The sequence below is a fragment of the Lepisosteus platostomus genome, chromosome 1, assembly GCF_059453375.1.
Source record: "Lepisosteus platostomus isolate fLepPlt1 chromosome 1, fLepPlt1.hap1, whole genome shotgun sequence".
In the NCBI taxonomy this organism is placed as follows: domain Eukaryota; kingdom Metazoa; phylum Chordata; class Actinopteri; order Semionotiformes; family Lepisosteidae; genus Lepisosteus; species Lepisosteus platostomus.
Genome location: NC_142611.1, coordinates 25956081 through 25979789, shown reverse-complemented (window position 1 = coordinate 25979789; position 23709 = coordinate 25956081). Strand labels below are relative to the sequence as shown.

Here is a 23709-nt window from a genome sequence, read left to right as displayed (position 1 = left end):
GTACTGCTGAGCTCCGCGCCTCCTCCCTCTCTCGGTGCCGCGCTCCTCTCTGACGGAGTGCAGTGGGCAGTACGCTATTTTCAGAGCCTCTGATTGGGGGAAAAAAAGACCTGCTGATCAGTTTCACACAGCAGGAAGAGACAATGGGATTTTTTCTCTTCGAAACGTGTGTTGTCTTTATGAAATTCGTGTATTTTAAACGTTTAATTAAGAAGTAAAAACCTTACAGCGTACACAAAGATTCTGAGCTGATCACGAGGAAGAAAAATCACCCATTTTTCGCGCATAAAAACTGGTTTTTAACTCTCTAAACCTGTTTTTATAGGTTTTAAAGTCGTGCAATGTCTAAGTTAAGCAGGAACACATCATTATATCTCATTTTTTATTTCTTTTTAAAAAAAATAAAAATCGTTTGCCCAGCCTACTTTTGAATAGAGTCACATGAAGACTCTAGAAACAGCCCTACACAGCCCTGTCGCAGTACACGAATATAATTATATCTTAATAATTTCTTTAGATACGCAATTCTTTTAATACAGTCTTTGCTGTGCTCTTGGGGATCCTTGTGATATTTCGAGCTCTGGTTGAATGATAAGTGTCGCAGTTTAAATAATTTTCGTAGTTAGAAATTATGAAACGCTCTGTTGAAAGCAAGGGAGTTTTTATGTCCGTTGCAGTAAAAGAAAATGCCTGACAAAGTAGGGCTTGGACAGATCCCAAGTGCATTTTTGCAATTTACGTTGCAACAGACAATCTACAGCGTGTGCTATTCTTGTGTTGCGGTACATAAATATAATTATATCGTTATTAATTTCTTTAGATACGCGATTCCATATTATATTCCCTTTTAATCAAATTCTGAAAGTATGCTTGTTGACTCCGGTATCACATTAGTTAAAGACTTCGATGCTTAAAGTGTTTAGAGAGAAATGGAATACTGGTGTGTATGTTTTCTTTAAAGTACCGAGACCAGCCATATACTGTATGTTTAAGTTCCACAATTAATATCGTTTATGGCCTTCACACGCGTTACAGTATGCTCCTATTCTTTTTATGCTCAGGTACTAAGACTTCCCTTCAGTGGTAAAATGCCATATAAATATTCAATACTTAAAATGGGCACAGTTAAGACATTAAATATACATATACATACTGTATACAGTACAGTTTGCATACGGTAATATGTTTATGTTCCTAAATCAATCTCTTTTATGAGCATGTGAAAGGCATGGTGAATCGATTCTCAAAAATTACTGTACTTTGCATGATTGGAAACAAATGCGTGATTGCGAAATGCTGTGGTGTTACTTTTACAAAGACGGTCAATGAAAAAAAGAATGTGGACCAGGGCAATACTTTGAGTTTACACTTACAGCTTGTCCAAGGTCATTCATTATTAATACTATTAGTAATATCTTCGTTAAAGACTTTGATGGCGACAGCTCAAACATGAGAGGTTGAGCTTTATTAGCTCCACCTTGCGGAAATTCCGGATATTATTATTTTAATTGCGGTATTATAGGAGAATTTACGGTAACTCGCAGTAGACCGCGTAAGGCGCACCGCAAAATAATGTGGTATCGCCCGCGCATTTTGAATGGCTGCATCTGTATGTACTTTAGACATCTATTATAATAATAATTGCTTACACTTATATAGCACTTTTCTGGACACTCCACTCAAAGCGCTTTTACAGGTAATAGGGTCTCCCCTCCACCACCGCCAATCTATCCCCTGCAATACAGCAAACAGTGCCCAAAGCGACCCAGAGACCGTGGACGACTTTAGAGAGACATCTTGCTGTGGTGAACATCGCCAAAGAAAAAGAGGTGGCCTCTGCTATCTGTCGGGGAACCCATCAGGAAGGCAGTAAGGCGGAAATGAAAGCCCAGGATGGCCATCTCTCTTTCCGCGACGTAGCTCCAGGGAGGCACAGTGCCTGCCAAGTTGTTCAAGATGTGCAATGGAGGGAAGCGAGGAAGAACAATGCCTCTCCAAAGACTTGCGGATGGACTGTTAACATCGTCCATACCTTCCTGACAGAACAACTCGGAGGCTGTCTTCTAGTTGACCGCGCCCCTCTGTTAGAAACAATACTCCTGAATGGGCGCTCACCGCAAGTCCTAGTGGACTCTGAGAGTGCACTGGGTCTCATGTCCCCAGAGGTAATCCCGCCTAACCAGGTTGAGGAACACCGACACATTCACCATTGGCTGTATCCATGGGGAGCAGAAGTTACACCAAAGCATGCTTGAAAGTCTGCCTACGGAAACATATGCTGCATCCACATATTCTCACAAAGAACATTCCCCGATTTAAAGAACTTTTTGCCTTGCCACACCTCCGTGAAAGCATGTGTTTAAAAACATGAGAGGCCACTGAGGGGAAAAGGGTAAAAACAGAGGTCATCTGCACACTGTCTAAACACGGTGGAAAAGAGAAACCTGTTGAAAGCCACCAGAAGTACTCAGATTCCTTCATCATCAAGAATGACCTCCTATACCAATGTAATGGGCGGAACTGGGATAAGCTTTTAGTCCAAATGAAGCACCGACAGTTCATACTTCGACTGGCTCATTCGGTTCTGCTGGGAGGACATCTCGGGGCAGACAAGATGTGCGAACGCATCTGAAAAAGGTTCTTTTGGCTGGGCATATGCGCTGATGTCGGGTGATGTTGCACAAATTGTCCTGACTGTCAGCTTAATTTCCCAAAACTCCACTAACATGCACTGTTATAATAATAATAATAATAATAATAATAATAATAATAATAAACTTTATTTTATATAGCGCCTTTAAAGGTGAATTCTCAAAGCGATTTACAGGATGACAATAACAATAAATAAGAAGACAACAACAATAAATAATAAGATTTCACAAGATAGGACACAATTATAATTACAGCAATACAACAATAACAATAGAGGAGACCGTGGAAGGTGGTATTAAGAAGAGCAGAGGGGTGAAGAATGGAACCAGTTAAGTAAAGGCTTTTCTGAAGAAGAAGGTTTTGAGTCTGGAGTTGAAGGAGTTTAGAGAAGGTGACTCTCTGATATCCTTGGGCAAAGAGTTCTAGAGCTTGGGGGCATATCAGGAGAAGGCCCTGTCGCCCATACAATGTAGACGGGCTTGGGGGACAGTAAGGAGGGCAGAATTTGAAGAGCAGAGGTTGCGAGGTGGGGAGTAGGGCGATAAAAGTTCAGACAGGTATTGAGGTGCCAAGCCATGTAAAGCCTTATAGGTGAGCATGAGGATTTTAAAGTCTACGCGGAATTTGACCGGAAGCCAGTGCAAGGACTCCAGGATAGGAGTAATGTGAACACTTGCACTAGACCTGGTCAGGACACTGTTGTACTGCCTTCCCATTATTGAAGAGCCTTTTGTCCGTATTGCCATGGATCTCTTAGGTCCCCTACCTAAATCAACCCGGGGCACGAATACATATTAGACATTGTTGACTATGACTTCCGGTATCCAGAGGCTATACCCCTTCGAAGGGCTGTCAGCAAAAATAGGGAAATGGCAAATTTGTTCACTAGAGTCACACTTCCTAAAGAAATCCTAACCGACTAGAGAACACCATTTATGTCTCGGCTGATGCAGGAGGTTGCAGAACTTTTGAGAATAAAATTTTTTGAGGACGTTGGTCTATCACCTCCAGACTGATGACTTCTGGGAGAGGTTTAATAAGACTCTAAAACAGATGTTAAAGAAAGTATCTCAAACTGGGGAAAAAAGGACTGGGATCTGCTCCTACCTGTGTTAATGTTTGCCATCTGGGAATTGCCCCAGGCCTCGATGGGATTCTCCCTGTTTGAGTTGCTTTATGGAAGACAGCCCCAAGGAATCCTCGACATGCCTGAAAATCCAGGGAGACTCAACAGCTGGCTTCCAATAACATCCTGGATTATGTAAATAAATTCCAGGAGAGGTTGTCCCAGTTAAAACCGCTAGTGGACCATCGTCTCAGTGAGCCCTAGGACAGATAACAAAAACGTTATAATCGCATCGCTCAACTTTGCACCTTTCAACCAGCGGACTGTGTAATGCTACTACTGCCTGCTCCAGAGTGTGAGCTTTATGCCAGATGGCAGGGCCCCTATGAAGTTCACAAATGGATAAATCCTGTAACATCAAATTTATCAACCTGACCATAAAAAGAAGGTGAACCTATATCATATAAATCATTAAAACCATGGCGTGAATATAACACTGACGAGGGTGTTCCTTCCTTACTGTCTTGTGCCTGTAGCTCTTCAGCAGGTAGCGCCGTGACTCTTTCTCCACACCTCTCCCCAAGCCAAACAGGGGAAGCAACTGCTCTATTGTGTCGGAACCAACACCTCTTCTCCATCCTGCTGGGGTGAACAAATCTCGTCCGTCATCACATCGGTATGCCACCTGGGGTTGTCGTGAGGGTTCCGCCCTATAACATCCCCGAAGCAAAATACGAGGAAATCCGTAAGGAGGTTCAGAAGATGCGGGGGCTGGATGTGATTGAAGAAAGCACTAGCCCCTTGTCCAGCTCCGTGATTCTGACTCTCAACCCTGACGGATCCTGGTGTTTTTTGCAACGATTTCAGGAAGTTAAATTAAGTGTCTCAAGTTGATGCATATCCTATGCCCCGGATTGATGAGCTCCTAGAGAAATTTTGGAAGGCTAAGTAAATAACACTAGATCTCACAAAGGGGTACTGACAGATATCTCTCCAAGGCAAAACCTTAGACTGCCTTTTCAAACCTTCAGGTCTATCTCAATACAAGGTGCTTCTTTTCAGTCTGCATGGGGTTCTGGCCACCTTTCAGTGTCTGATGGATCGACTATTGAGGCCCCGCCTTCAGTATGCAGCTGCCTACCTGGACGACCTGTTTATGTTTAGTGAAGACTGGGCTTTCACATCTTGAACATTGTTAGGCCATCTTCTCTTCTTTATATGAGGCAGGGCTGCATATCAGCCCAACATGGAGTTGATTCGGGTTTGTATCGATATAATACTTGGGTTATGCAGTGGGTGAGGGTCAAATATGGCCTCAACTCAGCAAGGTCAAGACAATTGGAGACTGGCCAGTCACCAAAAAGAAGATGGAGGTGAAATCATTTCTGGGACTGTTTAATTATTACCGGCGCTGTATTACCCAGCTTGCTGAATGGGCTGCCCCCCTCCCAGACCTGACGCATACCTCAGCTCCTAAGATGGTATGTTGGACCCTGGAATCTGCTTTAGGCCTTTGCCAACCTGAAAGATGCCCGTCTTCAAAGTGAGGGATTTTGGAAAACGGTTCCTTCCACAGACCGATGCATTGGAGAAGGTGATAGGTGCCGTCCTGTCTCAGGAATTGAGTAATTAATTATAATAATAATTGCTTATACTTATATAGCGCTTTTCTGGACACTCCACTCAAAGCGCTTTACAGGTAATGGGGACTCCCCTCCACCACCACCAATGTGCAGCATCTACCTGGATGATGCGACGGCAGCCATAGTGCGCCAGAATGCTCACCACACATCAGCTATTAGTGGGGAGGAGAGCAGAGTAGTGTAGCCAATTCATAGAGGGGGATTATTAGGAGGCCATGATTGGTAAGGGCCAATTGGAAATTTGGCCAGGACCAAATGGCCAGGGGTTACACCCCTACTCTTTTCGAGAAGCGCCCTGGGATTTTTAATGACCACAGAAAGTCAGGACCTCGCTTTTACGTCTCATCCGAAGGACGGTGCCTGTTTACAGTATAGTGTCCCCGTCACTATACTGGGGCATTAGGACCCACATGGACTGCAGGGTGAGCTCCCCCTGCTGGCCCCACTAACATCTCTTCCAGCAGCAACCTTAGTTTTTTCCCCAGGAGGTCTCCCATCCAGGTCCTGACTAGGCTCACACCTGCTTAGCTTCAGTGGGTTGCCAGTTGTGAGTTGCAGGGTGATATGGCTGCTGGAGTAGAAGAGTAGAACATAGTAGAACATCCTCTTATGTTCCTATGTAGGAAATTGCTTTTGAGAGAACAGAAATATGCCATGGTTGAAAAGAAGTGTCTGGGCCTGAAGTGGGCAGTCGAATCATGACGGTATTATCTGCTGGGCAGGGAATTCTCTCTAGTGACTGACGCTCCACTCACCTGGATGAAGGCAAACAAAGAAATGCCAGAGTGACACAGTGGTTCCTTGCCCTTCAGCTGTACCAGTTCGAGGTGAAACATTGAGCTGGAGCCGCTCATGGGAATGCTGATGCCCTGTCTAGGAGACACAACCTGACTGCTTAAGGTGGACCACTCTAAGCTGGGGGGAGGGTTGTGTGACACAGTGGAAGGAGAGAAGAACCTAATTTGAGTGAATATGGACCAGCTCCCTACCCCCTCCATCCCATGAAAAGGCAATCTGGAAAATCCACACTCTTACAAAGATGAGCAAAATTTTCTAAATAAAAATATACATTATGATTGGACAGTAACAGTTTGTTATAATATAAGGTGTAAACAAGGTCAGAAAGTTAGGCAGTTAGGTAAGCCTTGAGCAATTTACCAAGACCTCTAATTAGCTAAGAAACCTGTTCCGTTTTGTGCATAGGATACTTAAGTTATGCCTCCACTCAGGAGAACTTGGAGAGATGACCAGCTGCGAATGTAGGTAAAGGTATAGGTTCCTTCAGTTCACACTGAAATTGGTAATAATTAATTGGAAAAAATGTATAGATTTCGTCCTGAAGCTTACAGTGCATTTGTAAAATTTATATGACTAAACCACCTGGTACCAAATTCAGGTGTGGTTATAATTAAAATATAGGCCAGGCAAAAATCTGGTTGTAGTAGTTGTAGCCACATGCTTCTTGTAACTGGTGATCAGCCTCTCGCATCGCTATGAGCTCATGTCATCAGAGTACAAATATGTAAAGCAGCCCTTCATCACACCCCCCTTTAGAATACTGTTTTATTTTTTCACCATACTACAACAATTATATTGTAGTTTCAGACAAAGATAAAAATAATGTTCTTAAGGAACTTGTCTCTTGTCTCTTAAAAATGGCTGGATTAAATTAATTTAGCTAATAAACTACAAAAGAAATAAGATGGGCTGAATGGCTAGAGTTTAATCTAGCCACTCTCTTTGGAAGATGGGTGGAAACTGGTGCACCTGTTGAAATCCCTGTTAACACTGGAGACCTTGCAAATATCACACACCCAGGCTAGAACTGAATACAGGACCCAAAAGACCACAATATCTTTAATAATAATAATAACAGATAATAAATAAATATAATAATTATTAAAAATAATAACAAAAGAAACAATAGTAACTGCAGGATCCCACACTTATTTACTGATAAAAAGACTTCCAGTTCTGAATCTGCAGTAAAATGTAATATATATTCAGGTCAAAGGGAGTTCAAAATGGTATTAATGCACTAGAAATTGAGGTAGTCCGAAATGGTAAACACAAAAACCTAATGAGAAATTTAAACCAGTACAATGCCAGCAATTTAAAGGTGCATGTAAATATTTTGCTAATGGGAAGGATTAATGTTTATGAAACAAACCCCATTAAATTGTAAAGCAACATGGAAAAGAAGGTATTAAAATATATTAATACATAGTAAATATTAATTCTGTTTTTTTTTATTCTGGCACAGGGTGGCGAAACAGTAAAAATGTCAGAAGCCTCTGGTTTAGTTTTCCTGAGAGCCGGGAATCTATATTAACAAAAAAACAAGTACATTTTTTTTCCACGTCTGGCACACCGAAGGATGGATCTTATCTGTCTGGGCCAGACAAACTGGCTGCACAGCCTGCAAACGAGCCAACAGGTAACTTCTTTTTTTTATTGTCTAGTTTAAATCCAAAGTAAAATTCTGTGAATTACTTTTAACTGCTTTATTACCACCAGATGCTTCAAAATTAAGATTGAACATTGTCTGAAGACCCCAGAAACATAAATATACCTCACAGATTTATTCATGAATAAATCATGAAGGGCAGACTATTTCTCTGGCCATATACAGTATCATTAGATGATGATGTGTCACTTCTCGGACTGTGGCAGTCATTAAGGTTTAGGATGGATCTATACCTTTTTGCTATTCTGATATCTCCTATCAATGGGTTTTGGGGCAAGTATGTTTTTGATCTCCATGGATAGTGACTATGCAATTTGGTAGTTTAAACTTGATAAGTTTTCCTTTTGTTTAATTTGTGTGATATCATACACATGTCATTTACTCAGTTATAAAAACCTCCAGAAGATACCGATGTTAGGTTAAAAAAAGTCGCTTAGCTGCCATAGCCATAGACTAGCCTGGATTCATAGCAGAAAATGTGAACTTATTCAGAGTCTTGCGCAGGACAAAATGCAAATGTAGTATTGCTGCAGGTAGATAACATTAACATGAAGGCCAGTCAAAAAGGGTTAGAATACTCTAAGTAATGTGGTACCAGAGCCAAAGGAGGTAGCAGAAACATTCCTGAGAAGTGTGTTAGGAGCATAATGGCAGAGCAGGAAGAGTATAAAATTCAGGAAGTGTTCAGCAACAGATGGGTTGAGATATAAGTAAAGAAACATAATCCCCCTTCTTAATTTACATTTTCCTACCTGAAACAAATTCTCTGTTCCCTCACATATAAATAATCTCTAAAAAGTCAACTGCCTAAACCTTAACCGGGGAATTACAATTGCCTGGGAGAGGTGAATAATATGCCTATAACGGGCTGCCAGCCATTGTCTATCTAGGAAGCCACAGCTGTAACAAATTGATAGCTTAGTGCATCCAGTTAGTGCAGCTGCGGGCCATCCTGTATTTATGGCCATTCTGACTTCTCTGTAAGGACTTCACAGCCATACGCACCACAAAATGAGTGCAGTGGCTCTTTCAGGGAGCGAGTGTAAAAGAAAACGGGTACTGCCATGCCCTTCTTCTTCTTACACAGTCGAGCAATTAACAATGTCTCCTTGCTTCTTAGTTATATCATTGCTATACAAGTTAAAGACTTCTGACATTGAACTTTGGTTTTCCAGATATTAGTTAATACTTCTGGGAAGCTTATTTAAGGGTTATCAGATTATTGGAAACTATGTTCCATAGTAAGCCCCGACTAGCTCTGTTGGTAGAGCACGAGACTCATAATTTCAGGGTAGTGGGTTTGTGTCCCACAAGGCACAAGGTTCTCTAATAACCCATACTGGACAGCAGCAGTATAGAGCAGTGTTGGCAGAGGAGGATCTCGTTTCCATGACAACAGCAACAACACTATCTGTGCAGAAGAAAGGCCTGGCAATCTACTTCCGTATCTTGCCCTGAAAACTTTATGGGTAATTACAGGGGGAACTATCCATAGGTTCGCCATGAGTCGACTATATTCCAAAGTAACACATTTTATTGGCCTAACAGACTGAAACCAAGACGCATTAAATTAGAATGTATTTTTCTTTTATTTATAGATTGTATCCTGTTTTCAGCTGTAGTGATTCTGAGGGTTTCAGAATAAAATCAGATGCTCCTTTAGGTCTGCTCTGCTGGGTTGTGCTTCTGAAAGTAAATAGTCAACTATTGGCCAGAAGGAGCTATCATACCTCTGGTATAAAGCTATGAAAGGCACAGAGCAGGATATGCAAAGTCACTCCTCCAAAATGGAAGATTGAGCAAAGAGTAGACTGATCAGATCAGAGGCTACAAAGAATCCAGCAGCTTTGAAGGACTTGCAGGCCTTGATGTCAAAGAATTGTCAGTGTGTACATGTCACAGTAATATCCCAAGCTCTTGACAAAAAGATAAATGTTCTTAAGTAGCAATCAGAGCCCTGACCTCCATTCAACTGAAAATCTGGAATGATTTGAAGGTTGCAGTCTATTGAGAATCTCCTTGCAATTTGACCGAGTTTGAACACACTTTGTCAAATCTAGGTATGCTACATTGGTCCTGACAGAATTATGACCTTAATTCAAGCAAAAGGTGCTTCCACAGAGTAATTACTGTGTACATATATACAGATGCAGCCATTCAAAATGGGTGGGGTATTTCGCGGTATACCCCGGTGGGCGTGTCGCAGTATCACGGGGTTAATCGCGTCATTTGACGTCATGCCGGAAAGTATCCGGCATCACCTTGTAAAACCGCCAGGAGGAGCCAATAAAGCTTAACCTCTCATGTACAGCATTTGAGCTTTTAAATTTAAACTGTGTATTACAGCATGTTAATCATCAGTCATTAAAAAGTTGGTATATTTTATGAAAGCAAGATTGCTCAGTTGGGCAAAAGTACACAACCTACCTTTATCAGAAATATTTAGGCAAATATTTGCCGAAGATATTACTAATAGTATTAATAATGAATGACTTTGGACAAGCTGTAAACTCAAAGTATAATTTCTTTAGCACATTTGTACAAGCACTTGGAATCTGTCCGAGCCCCACTTTGTCAGGCATTTTCTTTTACTGCAACGGACATAAAAACTCCCTTGCTTTTAACAGAGCGTTTCATAATTTCCAACTACGAAAATTATTTAAACTGCGATACTTATCATTCAACCAGAGCTCAAAATATCACAAGGATCCTCAAGAGCACAGCAAAGACCGTATTAAAAGATACTTGTATCAGATACATGAGAATCCAGGCTTTTTTATCAACGCTTTCTTTTCCGTATACCAGATATTATGGAACCACTTCAGAAGGGTGTCAGACAGTCAGATTCCAGGAATCGGTACTTTAAAGAAAAAATACACACCTGTATTCCATTTATTAGCTTTTCTCCTAATACAATATGGAATCGCGTATCTAAAGAAATTAATAACGATATGATTATGTTCGTGTACTGCGACATTTCTTTGAAAAAATAGAATAGCAATATTATGGACAATTAATTGACTTTTATATTTTTAAATATCACAACATGATAGAAAATAAGTAATTTCAATAACAATGAATAGTCACCTATGCGTTACAATATAAACATTTAAATTGATTTAAATCACGTTTTGATTTAAATCGCAAACGTGTGTTTAAATATGTGTTTTTTATTCACAATCAGACAAATGCAACATAAATTGATATCTTTGTCTTCTAAGTATTTTAATAAACTTTCAGCATAGCTTTCTCCCCGTTTAGATTTATTTTTCTTGGGATCTTGGGATCAAATGTGGAAAGATTAGATTGTAATCGTTTTTATTTTTTAAATACATTTTAGAAAAGTGTAATCTATACTAAAAAAGCTGTACACCACCTATAAAGATACATATTGTAATACTTTGGGCTCGGATAGGACGGACACAAGAACTCAGACTTGCGGAGTTAAATCTCAACAAAACGACAACAAATCTCAATATTTTGTACGAATTATTCGTAATTCAAACCAAAACCTCTCAAATTCCTCCAGTTATCATAATCCCGCCCCTTATGCAAAACCAAACCCTCCTCCCATCCCAGTTTATCCTCTTTATCATAAACAAAATCCAGCTCAATTTTCAACATAAAGCATTACACAAAATCAATACCTCAACAATCTATACTCAACAACAATTATTCACAAACAGCCAGAACATGTAACTCCACATTCCCAAATAGACCTCATTTCCATAGCCCTGCCCCTTTTGCAAAACCAACATCCCTCCCCTGTTCTCTCTCTCTCTCCGCTGGCGTTTGAAATCGTTTTTATTTTTAAATAAATTTTAGCAAAGACATGTATTTTAAAAATCTTAAGATTTCTATATGTCTTTATTTAGTGGTTTCATTAGTGACAAAGGCTAAACTTTCTTGGAAAAATGTCTTTTATGTAAACCATGTTTGCTATTAATTCATTTAGGGCTAGAATATGTTCATTGTCTTCCAATGAAAGAAGGGTTCCTTTCGCCGTAGTTGAGTTGACATTAGAACCTTGCCACGCCCGGACTGTTACACCAACACATTAGCATGTTAAAGCGATTTCATTGAGGAGTCTAGCTTTCTTAACTAGTAAGTACTGTACTTTTGGATGGGGGGAGGTGTCTTTCGCTGGAAATCTTGCCCCCTTCTACTTTGAAAATACCTGTGAAACCGGTTTAATTCGTCACAGCCAGCACTCCCGCATAGAGGGGGGTTGTACTCGTTAATGTCTAAGCCGGAACACATCATTTTATCTCATTTTGTATTTCTATAAAAAAATCGTTTCCCCAGCCTAACACTGTTGTTCTTATAGTTTTTATCCTGTAAAGCGCTTTGAGGAGCACAGCTTTCTCACCACTTAGATTACTTTTTGATACCATCCTTACACAAAGCAGAAACTTCTTGTATTTTCCGATGACATACAAGTGGAAAGATTACAGATTGTAATCGTCTTTTTTCTGAACCAGGGAAAATCTGATCATGTTTCTCTATAACAATAATAAAAAACTTCATTTTACATATCACCTTTAAAAGTGGCATCTCAAAGCAATACAGTAGATGTAAACCACAGATTACAAAGTAAATACCCAGACAAACGCAAACGCGTTTTTAATAAAATGCTTTTATTCATTCAGCAGAGAGAGAGCGTAAAACCTGGATGTAACAGCTGTTCCTTTTTCTGATCACTCGCTCTCTGGATACACGTCTCACCTGTCCTGTTCTTTGTTTTCCTAATTTGCTGATTATGCCTTCTGCGATCCACTCCTGCCCTCACACCTAAAGAAGACTATTTTAAATTTCTTTATTGTGCAGTTAACCCTTGTATGTGCTGTCCTTAAGGTGATATCACATAAAGGTGATATGTAAAATAATGTTTTTTATTATTGTTATAGAGAAACATGATCAGATTTTCCCCGGTTCAGAAAAAAAGATTTGAAGTATACTAGTTTGTCACTAGTATACTTTTAATACAGTCTTTGCTGTGCTCTTGAGGATCCTTGTGATATTTCGAGCTCTGGTTGAATGATAAGTGTCGCAGTTTAAATAATTTTCGTAGTTAGAAATTATGAAACGCTCTGTTAAAAGCAAGGGAGTTTTTATGTCCGTTACAGTAAAAGAAAATGCCTGACAAAGTAGGGCTTGGAAAGATTCCAAGTGCATTTTTGCAGTTTACGTTGCATTGTGCATTGTGCTGCTGTAATACAGTTTAAAATAATTCAAAGTCTAAACAGTATCAGCTTTATTTATGGGTTGCAATTTAAAAAAAGTCAAAAACCGCACTTAAAATGCAATTTAGAGCTTTCTGGCAAGAGGAGACACCCAAATTAATAATGTAACATGCCACTGTTTTTGCATGAACAAGGTTATACTGCTATTTCCTTAGATACGCGATTAAAAAAATAATTTTTATTAAGTTTTTAATAAAATGCTTTTATTCACTCATAATTTGACAATTTCAGGAAGACTAAGGAAGAACTAAGGGAATTGTCATCTGTTGTTGAAGCTCTGTGAGCTCGGTGACTTTGAGACCACTTGTTATCCCAGGTTGTTTGAATCGCCTCAATTCAAATAGAGAAAAAAGAGCTGACTGACAAGATTTGTCGTTGCCCGACGTTAGTTGCATTGCTTGAAAAATAATTTTATTTCGAGAGACTGGATAAGTAATTCAAGTGTTTTTTTTACTTCCTGAAAAACAAATAATAATTTAACTATATGTGCAAACGTTTTATGATATGTCGCTGTTGTGAATGTCTGTGGAGTGTATCTTATTTGCCTGTCTGTCCTGGCTGTGCTCTCTCGCTCGCTCGCCCTCGCCCTCCCCCCCCCCTCTCAATTCAATTCAAGGTGCTTTATTAGCATGACAGATGGGTACAGTCAGTGTTAGGTATTTACTTTGCTTTGAGATGCCACTTTTAAAGGTGATATATAAAATCAAGGCTTTAACTTGCTTTAACTCCGCAAGTCTGAGTTCTTGTGTCTGTCCTATCCGAACCCAAAAGTATTACAATATGTATCTTTATAGCAGGTGGTGTACAGCTTTTTAGTATAGATTACACTTTTCTAAAATGTATTTAAAAAATAAAAACGATTACAATCTAATCTTTCCACGTTTGATCCCAAGATCCCAAGAAAAATACATCTAAATGGGGAGAAAGCTATGCTGAAAGTTTATTAAGATACTTAGAAGACAAAGATATCAATTTATGTTGCATTTGTCTGACTGTGAATAAAAAAACACATATATTTAAACCCACGTTTGCGATTTAAATCAAAACACAATTTAAATCAATATAAATGTTTATATTGTAACGCATAGGTGACTATTCATTGTTATTAAAATGACTTAAATTCAATCATGTTGTGATATTTAGAAATATAAATTTGTTTGGTGCGAGTGAGGTTTTATTTAATCTCTGACCCAGGGAAACGTTTTATTTTTTCAAAGAAATGTTTGTTAAAAAAAAAAGTCATGGCTTCAGCTGGATTCAAACACTCACCATGTGACGCAGGAGTCAGGAACCTAACCCACAGCGCCACCGGCGAGGTCACATGCAGGGTGCTGAAAAAGCACTACAGAAACATTATCAACAGACAATGTACAGGGTGTACTATTCTTGTGTTGCGGTACATGAATATAATTATATCGTTATTAATCTCTTTAGATACGCGATTCCATATTATATTCCCTTTTAATCAAATTCTAAAAGTATGTTTGTTGACTCCGGTATCACGTTAGTTAAAGACTTCGAAGCTTAAAATGTTTAGGGAGAAATGGAATACTGGTGTGTATTTTTTATTTAAAGTACCGTGACCAGCCATATCCTGTATGTTTATGTTCCAAAATTAATATTGTTTATGGCCTTCACAGGCGTTACAGTATGCTCCTATTCTTTTTATGCTCAGGTACTAAGATTTCCCTTCAGTGGTAAAATTCCATATGAATATTCAATGCTAAAACGGGCACAGTAAAGACATTTACTGTAAATCTTTCTACGTCTGACCAACGGACCACGAGTGCCCCTGTCGGTCAACCAATCATATACTGCGGTACGGCGCGTCATGATGCCCGAGGCCGTAGCCAATTACCTCCAGTATGTGTCTGTACCGCGCACTTTGAATGACTGCATCTGTAGGTTTTCAATTTCACTTTTCAGAATGTTTGACCATTTGTTTTTCACCTGAAGGTTGGGTATTACAATGTGTAAATAAAGGTAAAATCACATATGATTTAATGTTTTGAGTTAAGGTTTTTATGTGTTACATTGGAAAGGGTGAGTAGGCTTTCTAAAGGCACTGTTCATATGGGGCCTTTGGGTAAATATTGATAGGGTTTACACCCTTCATTGCTGTTATACCTCCCTTTTCTGTTTGGCCTATCTGTCTTTAGAAGAGTACTAAATCGATTTGTTTACAGTAGGAATTTTAAATTATGTTCTTCTCATTCCTTTTCCTCCAAAATCAAGACAACATCTTCCCAAATGGAAAGTTATGAGTTTCAAAGATGATTTAGTAAAACTAACTTGCTTTTTCTCAAGTAAATATGGAACTCAGGAAAGAACCGCACCAAGAAGTGAAAAGCGAGATAAGGAAAGTAAAGGAACAATACAGGAAAAACATAGAAAATACTTTGGCTATGGGAAATTTCAGCTATTGGCAGGGTATTAAATCCATGACCAGTATCGCCCACAAGCATTAGGGTAGTACTGTTCCTGTGTTAAATGGCATGGTTGGACTACAGCTGGTAAATGATTTAAATGTGTTTTACACCCATTTTGAACTGAAACTCAGTAACACCCCAACTAATAGTGCTGACCTTCCAGTATCTGTTGAGTCTATCAAAATTTTATCCAGCAGAGGTGCTTAAGTAGTGTTAGAAATTTAATTTGAGAAAAGGCGCAGCTCCAGATAATATGTATAGAAGATTTCTACAATCTTTTCCAGATCAGCTGATCTGATCTATTTGCAGTTTGCAATCATCTCTTCTCTGTGGCAGAAGTCCATTATCCCTGTTCCAAAACTGCCAGGTCAACTGAGCTTAACAGCTACAGGCCAGCTGCTCTTATATCTCTCCCAGTGACAAACCTGTAGAGAATCAGAAAACACACACAGGACCTTATTGGACCTTGCAGTTTACATACAGAGAAAGGAGAGGGGTAGACATGCAATACTCACATTATTAAATCTGGTCAATCAGCATCTGGGTCATGCAGAGTTATTTGTATGGATATTATTTGTTGACTTTTCCTCTGCTTTTAATACAATGCAAACCGTATTGCTTGCACAGAAACTCTTGGAGAATATCAAGCTAAATAGTAACTTGATAACTTGATGGGTCCTAAACTTTTTAACAATTAGGACATTCTCTAAGCTTCTACTGGATCACCACAAGGCTGTGTTTTGTCCCTCTTACTGTACATTTTGTATACTAACAATTGTAAAAGACAGCTCATTAAGTTTGCTGCACCACCCTGGTCATCTTATTAAGAGACCTAAAAATCCATCATTCACCCATTCTAAATGACTATACTAAATGGTTGGATGAGTTGTCTTTGCAGTTTTAAAAACAAAGGAGGTGATCTTTGAATTTAGGAAACATGCAACACCCTTTTTAACCTACTGTAATTAATGGTCAGATTGAAGAAATTGTGATGACTGCAAGTACTTGGGGCTGGTCATAGACAAAAACTTGAGTTGGGACAAATGCTGTGACACCAATTTCAAAAGGACAACGTAGGCTCTTTTTTCTAAGGAAGCTAAGCTATTTCAAGAACCATTCTATCACTTTTCTATAAGTTTTTGATTCTAAGTGTATTAACATTCTGTCTCACTTGCTGGTTTGGTAACATCAGTACCATTGATTGTAATAGGCTAGAAAAACTAGTCAAAATAAGTAGCAAATTAATTGGGGAAAATCAAATTTAAATATCCTTTACAAACAGTAGCAAAGAAAGCAAAGTGTATTATGGATTGTCTCTCAACTCCTTCACGGCAAGTTCAAACTTCTCCTATCTGGGAAACACCTCTGTATCCCCAGGTGTAGTACTAAAAGACACAGGAAATTTTTCATCTCCACTGCAATATCTCTTTCAAATAATGTATTGTAACTATCTTATCCCTTATCTTACTGTTACACTGTTTCACTTAATTCTTTTTTGGTAAAATGTTTTCCGTCATTATTTTGTTATGTTGGGAGTGTGCTGTAAAACAAATTTCTTCAATGGGACAATAAAGCTTGAATTAAATTGAAGTACCTTAGGACCAGTGATGTACAATAGTTGGTTTTACTGACTGCCTCTGGAGGGGGAGATTACACTTCTGTTGCGCCCAGGCATGCAGGAGTTTGCAGTCCTTGGTTGCCCTCGGACACAGTAACTTACGAGTGATCACATACGTCCCAGACATCTTAGAACGTGCTTGGGATGTTTATGCATTTGTCCTTCATTTTCTCAGTCATCCCATCAATCATCCAATTGATCTCCCCATTAAACATCCCTCTATAAAATCCTAAACAGCCTCTGGAACAGTGCTCTGACATTAAAGCTACTTCGGAGTAGTGCAAGTCCAGGATTGTCCTGTGAAATGCATTAACCCGAATCTAGAAAGACAAACCCTGAAGCTACTGATCTGGAACCCGACCACCTGAACCCTGACATCTCCTGGGAATACCAAAGCCAGTCCAGCACCACTCACATTCCAGACAGCTTGAATCCTTTCCCATCTCCGCTTTCCCTCAGCTGTCTCTGGCGGTCTCTGATCACCTTCCACCTCAGCTATCTCTGCCAGTTGTCAAAAATTGCAGTCCTGCAGCTGGCTCTCTACCTGTCAGCTTCAGCTTCACATTTATTTTTGGAATAATGGGCACATTGGCAAAGTGCTAAAATCTGAGGTGAAAGGAACTACATTTCAAAATGCTTTAGTATCATTTCACTTTAGTCATATTTGCCCTCCATAATGTATTATTTACTTTTCTGTTTTTCTCAGAAATAGCCAACATCAATCACAACATGATTCAAAAATGACATTTCCATGCGTCCTATGTGATATCCTTGTTGGAAACCACAACATATCTCCAGATTTACTTACAGATGACAAATGAGATGGCTTACTTATTTACAGATAATAAAAGGAAGCAGTGCCCAACATTGTGTTCTTATATGTAAACTGAATCTGGCTTCCTTGTGAAATGTTTTTTTTCATAGCAAGTTTAATTTACCCATTTATCTCGTCGTCTTGTAGATTCGGATGCGATTTTGTTCTACCTGATGGGGATTTATTAATAGTGTGACTTGCAATAAATTCTTTTACACATTTTCCTGTGTAGTTGTGTATGTATATTTATGTGTCTAGGCAATGCTGTAATTTAAAGATGTTGTAACAGACAGCCTCCGTCTCATTAGATGAGCTTAGTTCCTAGATGGTACAGACTCGATTCCAGTTACATTTTATCCAGATCTACAGCAGGCTGCACTACCACTAATGCTGCAAACAAGCTTTTTCCTAGTGACTTCAGTCACACTGTACTCGCACAGCAAACCCCCTGCGGCTTTTATGTGGCTCCATAACAGCCCTGAAGTTGTCAGCTTTCACCTAATACACCATACTGCATCTGAGGCAAACACAATCCATTCCCATAGTTGCTCTTGTTTTTATCTCACACTCAATACCTACATACAATACACCTGCCTCCATTAGTGTCTCTTGCCTTTGGTCAGCCTAGAACACACACAGACACTCATATATGCAACTTCCTATATGCTTCAGAAGATTGACTGTTTCAGCATGTAAAGATTTTGGAATAATCTTTCATTTTGACTTTTAAGAATGGAAAAAACGGCAAAGCCTACCATATCTTTACCTTCTGTTTATTTTTAGGACAAGGAACGTCAAACTCGGGAGGTATTGCAAAAGAAACAATCCAAGTGAAAGGTAATGTCTACAGACACCAAAATCTGGCAAGCCGAGGTTAATGCTATGCTGAAGAGTATGCAGTCAAAAGAAAAAGTTCAGTTTCTTCAGTAGCGTATAGGTTAACAGCAGTATTATGAAGCAAAACCGTAAGGTAGACAAAAGAACAAAAATCTGAAAATGGATAGGGGAGGTGAAACAGGCATTAAAGAGAGAAATCTGGGCAAAAAATTCCAGGGCTGACCTTGAAGGCAGCAATCTATAAATGAATTATAGACAGAGGTTGGTCATTGTTTTGCAAAGAACATCTGTGCGTTTGTAAATGGCAGGGCACTTCCTTCAGGTAATGTAATTAAAATTCCATACCAGTATCTGTTAAGATGCCTTTTGGGTACTCGTGGAATGAATAAAGGGGCCAATTGTGTGTGAGCTGTTGGAAAATGCCAAGTGGATGATGACTGCGGATGGTTAAGGGAAGTGTTGATGAAGTCTCTGCAGATTAGGTAGAATGAGATAAGTGGTAGAACTGGAAAAGTGATACCAGTTGAAAAGTAGTTTCATAAAATGGAGTTGCTTTATTTGGTGACTTAGAAAAATGAACAATTCACTCCCTCCACCTTTCTCCGTTTTACAGAATTTCATATTCAGCTGTAACTTTCATTTTCTTTGGCCTAGACAATTGAAGGATAACACCTTTTCCCTCCTTTCTCTTATTTTACAGCACTGGTTGTGTAATTAGCCTGTTGATTGAGGTCATGCTCCCAAGCCTGCTTTCCACGTGGGTGTACATTTGGGAAAGCAATCTGATGCTATGCATGTGACTCGCATATTAACCAAATTTAAAGAAGTCTCTGTTTTCTGTACTATAAAAGTCTTATCAGTACACAAAGATTTTCTTTGGTGCAAGAGTTACCTCTTCCTCCTCTGTCAGAAGAAGACCTCTGATGTTAGATTGCTATGTCAGGTGTAGAGGATAAAGCCAGTGTATCTAATAAAATAATTTTAAAATTTAAAATGTTTGTTGTTGCAAAACTCCCAAATTAGACATATTTCATTATTAACATGTTTCTTAGTTACAATAGCAGCATAACAGATACTACATGAATGCTTGAAGGATATTAGAAAAATACAGAGAAAATAAGATTTCCAAACATTTTTATTGAATATTAATATAATTAGATATTTTTTTCTTTCATAAATTGTCTAAGGTTCAGCTTAATGTGCCGTATATGTGCCCATTTCTTGGTGAAGTCTAGTTCTTGCTTTACTTCTTACAGTAGTTTTGTATAATATGTAAATATAACAAGTTTATTAACTACACAGGAATCTGATGGATAAAGTACATACAGTATGTCCCCAGATGGCAACAATAATTATATATTGCTTGGTGATAAATTTGCCAAATTGACATTAATTTATTTGCAAAGGAAGAATAGATTAAGACATAAAATACAGTTTGATTAAAAAAACACAGACATCTAATGTTTAGGACATTTGATGTAAAAATACTAGCAAAGAATTTGCACATTATTTAAAAATGGTGTCTGTGTTAAACTAGGATTTAAATACTGTTACGTCTTTGAAGTTGCTGTTGTTTGTTATACAATCTATAAATCGCACGTTGAAAGAAAATATGAAAAAAAAGGAAAAGTCGTAATTTACATAAGTAAACAAACCTTTGATGTACATGCACATAATTAGTTGAGTGGCTACTGTCTGTACAATAATGGTGGTTCTCATTATTTCAGAATGAAATAATGTTTTGTGAAGTTCCTTGTTAAGGCGGTGGATTTTAAGCAAAGGCTCAACCATAAAGACTTAGAATGTTTTAAAGCTAGTCAAGGGTAAAGTTTGAAGAGCACAGTTTGAAGAACAGGGTACAAACAATTTCAGTTTCTGGATATCCCTTTAAACACATTTGATTTAATAATCAAGAAATGGAAGGTGAATTGTACTACCCAAATGATGCCTAGATCAGGCCATCCCTTCAGTTACTTATACAATCAATAAATTTCAAGTTTTAACATTCAGGTTTTGAATGAAATATGAAGTTTAAAAATGTTTATGTAGAAGTTTGTAACAACATGTTACACAATGGAAAGGGTCTGAATACTTTTGCAAGCCACTGTACAGTAATGTCCAGGTAAATGAATGATGTCAAAGGTCTCTATGTGGACTCTCATTTAGACTGTTCTTTTTATTACCTTTTCTTAAAGTTTGGCAGTAATTGAATAGGTTGTGCTATTTTCATGTCATCTTATTAAACTGTCTTTTATTTTGTTCTCAGTCAGAGCAGTCCTGAAGAAGAGGGACTATGGTTCTAAATACACTCAGAACAACTTCATCACTGCCGTCAGGGCCATGAATGAGTTCTGCCTCAAATCCAGGTGATTGGCCGTAAGACTGTTTAAGGAGAGGCAGGGACAAGTTGAAAAACTGGACAATATATATTTAGGCAGATATGCCAACATGGCATGAAAAGGCGCAAAACACATCTCAATTTGTTTAAACAGTTATTTTGAGTAACCTTGTAATATTTGGTTTTGCAAGCTCAAAGCATCTTTCAAAAAGTGGATGATGATTAAATCTGGTCAGCTGGGTAAAAATGTGATAATAGTCAAATGGCTGAAATAAAAATAAGAGGGTTCTATAATGATGCAGATTTGTTCAATGTGATGTGGGTTGAGTGTGTCCTTTTCTAATAATAAACTGACCTTCGTCTTTTGTATAGAGACACAAAAGTATTGTTTCAACCCTTCTTCTAAGGTAGTTCAGGTGGGTAGCTGCGTCAGCATGCGTAGTCTGCAAAGGAACAAGTAATAGTTTTATTCCATTTTGAAAAGAGAAGAGAGAAAACACAACGTTTTGGCTGTGATGCCTTCTTCAGGTGTGAGAAAGACAGGGCAGACAGCAAAGATTAAATAGCACAAAAGAACAAAAGCTGGGAGGGGGGGGGAGAGGGGAGAGGCCACTCAGGAAGTGCAAAGTGGAGGTATGAAGAAAGGTGAGAAGTCAAAACCGAAAGAGAATGGAGAAGATTACACAAAAATAAGTCAGTTGTTGAGAGAAGGGGGAAGGTGTGAATTTAGTTTCTGTAGTCTTTCTGCTATATGAGTTGAGAAACCCTTCTTTGAGAACAGAGATGGAGAGATCAGTCTGATCATGGCCATCTAAGGTGAAAAGAGAAACTATAGGCTTGGAGAAATCTTTAATCTTCACAGCCCTAACATGTTCTCTGAAGCAATCTCCTAGTCTCCTTCCGGTTTCCCCAACGTAGATAGCTGGGCGTTTTTTTGCAAGAGATACAGTAAATCAGGTTGCTGGAGTCACATGATATTGTCTGAGTGATCTGGAATTGACCTTAGGGGCCCTAAATGAGCATGTTGTTAGATATGTATTTGCAGGTGATGCAGCGAGTTCTGTTGCAGGGGAAGGTGCCTGGTGGGGATGATTGCCGAGTGCAGTCAAGGAAACTGTGAACAAGAAGTTTACGTAGATTGGGTGGTCAGAAAAAAGGGTACTGATGGAGGGATCGTCCTGTTAAATAGAGTAGTTGTTAATAATGGTCCTGGGCGTAGTGTGTTAGAGTGGTAGGGAAGCATCAAAGGAATGCGGTTGTGAGACCAGGAGTGCCTGATTGAGTTTATGATCCGAGGGCTGTTTTTGGCCCGGGTGAGGGCCCTATTGATAACATGGGTGGGGTATCCTCTCTTGATGGAAAAAAATGCATTTTGAGTGCTTGGTTCTGGAAATCCATTTCGTCACTGCAGAGTTGACGTAGCCTGAGGAACTGTGAAAAAGGGAGAGAGTTTTTGGGGCGAATGGGGTGAAAAGAGCTGTACAGGAGATAGCTGTGTGAATCTGTGGGTTTGTAATAGACCGAGGTAGAGAGTCGTGGATGGTTAATAGATAAATATATGTCTATAAATGGAAGAGTGGTGGAAGATATGTTAACTGTATATTTGAGGGACGGGTGAGAGTTTGTAAATTGATGCAGGAAGTGCTCTAGCTGGTCATTAGAGCATGTAGCCACACCGACGCAGTCATCGATGTATCGCTTGTAGAGGTTTGGGACAAAGCCAGTGTAGGAAGCAAAGAAGCATTCTTCTACCTAGTTGACAAAAATATTGCCATAGCTAGGTCCCATCCTGGTGCCCATGGCGACTCCACTAACCTGCTGTTAAAAAAGGTTATAAAATTAGAATGCATTGAGTGTGAGAAACAATTCCGCAAGTCGCACTAGAGTGTGGGTGGGTGGATTAAGCACCGTGCGTTTGTCTAGCATGTGCTTGAGGGCTGTAGGACCGACATTGTTGGGAATGAGCTCCTGGTTGCTGATAAAAAGAGAGATGGTGGATACCACTTCCTTCTGGTAGTCAGTGGTAGGATCCTGTTGGAGACGACGGTAGGCAGAAGTATCAGTTAATTTTCAGGAGGCTTCTGTAATGTACAAGTCTTTTTGCCACACCACAACTGCTCCTCCTTTGTCTGCTCATTTGATGACAATATCATCCCTGAGAGATTGGAGTGCCTGAAGTTCTCCCTGGTTGAGGTTAGTCCTGTGTTTCCTGGGTGTGGATAGGGTCTTGGAAACTTGAATGTTGCATTGGTTAATAAAGTAATCAACTGGTGGAAAATGGCCGGATGGGGGAGCTTGGTTTAGGATTAATATTGTTAATAGCATCAGTGACTGGGTTGTTGTCCACTACCGGTTAGGAGGAGTCATCAGTAAAATGAGCTTTGAGCCGAATCCTGCAGTAAAAACGGTTGAGGTTGACTTGGGTTACCTGTACATCCAGCAACCTCATTTACTGTATCTCTTGTGAAAAATGCCCAGCTATCTATGTTTGGGAAACCGGAAGGAGACTAGGAGACCGCTTCAGAGATTATGTTAGGGCTGTGAAAATTAAAGATTTCTCCAAGACCATAGTTTCTCATTTCACCTCAGATGGCCATTATCA

At 39.2% G+C, this 23709-nt stretch overlaps 1 protein-coding gene across 6 annotated transcripts in view; it reads left to right on the top strand.

The window, feature by feature from the left end:
- slc30a9 (solute carrier family 30 member 9) overlaps positions 1-23709 on the top strand; it is a 125644-nt gene that overhangs the window by 14184 nt on the left and 87751 nt on the right. For 5 of the 6 annotated variants that reach the window (XR_015935702.1, XM_088627706.1, XM_088627690.1 and 2 more), the window contains 3 exons: positions 7625-7798; positions 18716-18769; positions 21036-21135. Coding sequence is in view for 5 of the 6 variants with exons in the window: in XM_088627706.1 (XP_088483832.1) it covers positions 7625-7798; positions 18716-18769; positions 21036-21135 (328 nt within the window). In the remaining variant the exon portion in view is untranslated. The remainder of the gene's footprint in view (positions 1-7624; positions 7799-18715; positions 18770-21035; positions 21136-23709) is intronic. The other variant, XM_088627719.1, reaches the window with a different exon arrangement.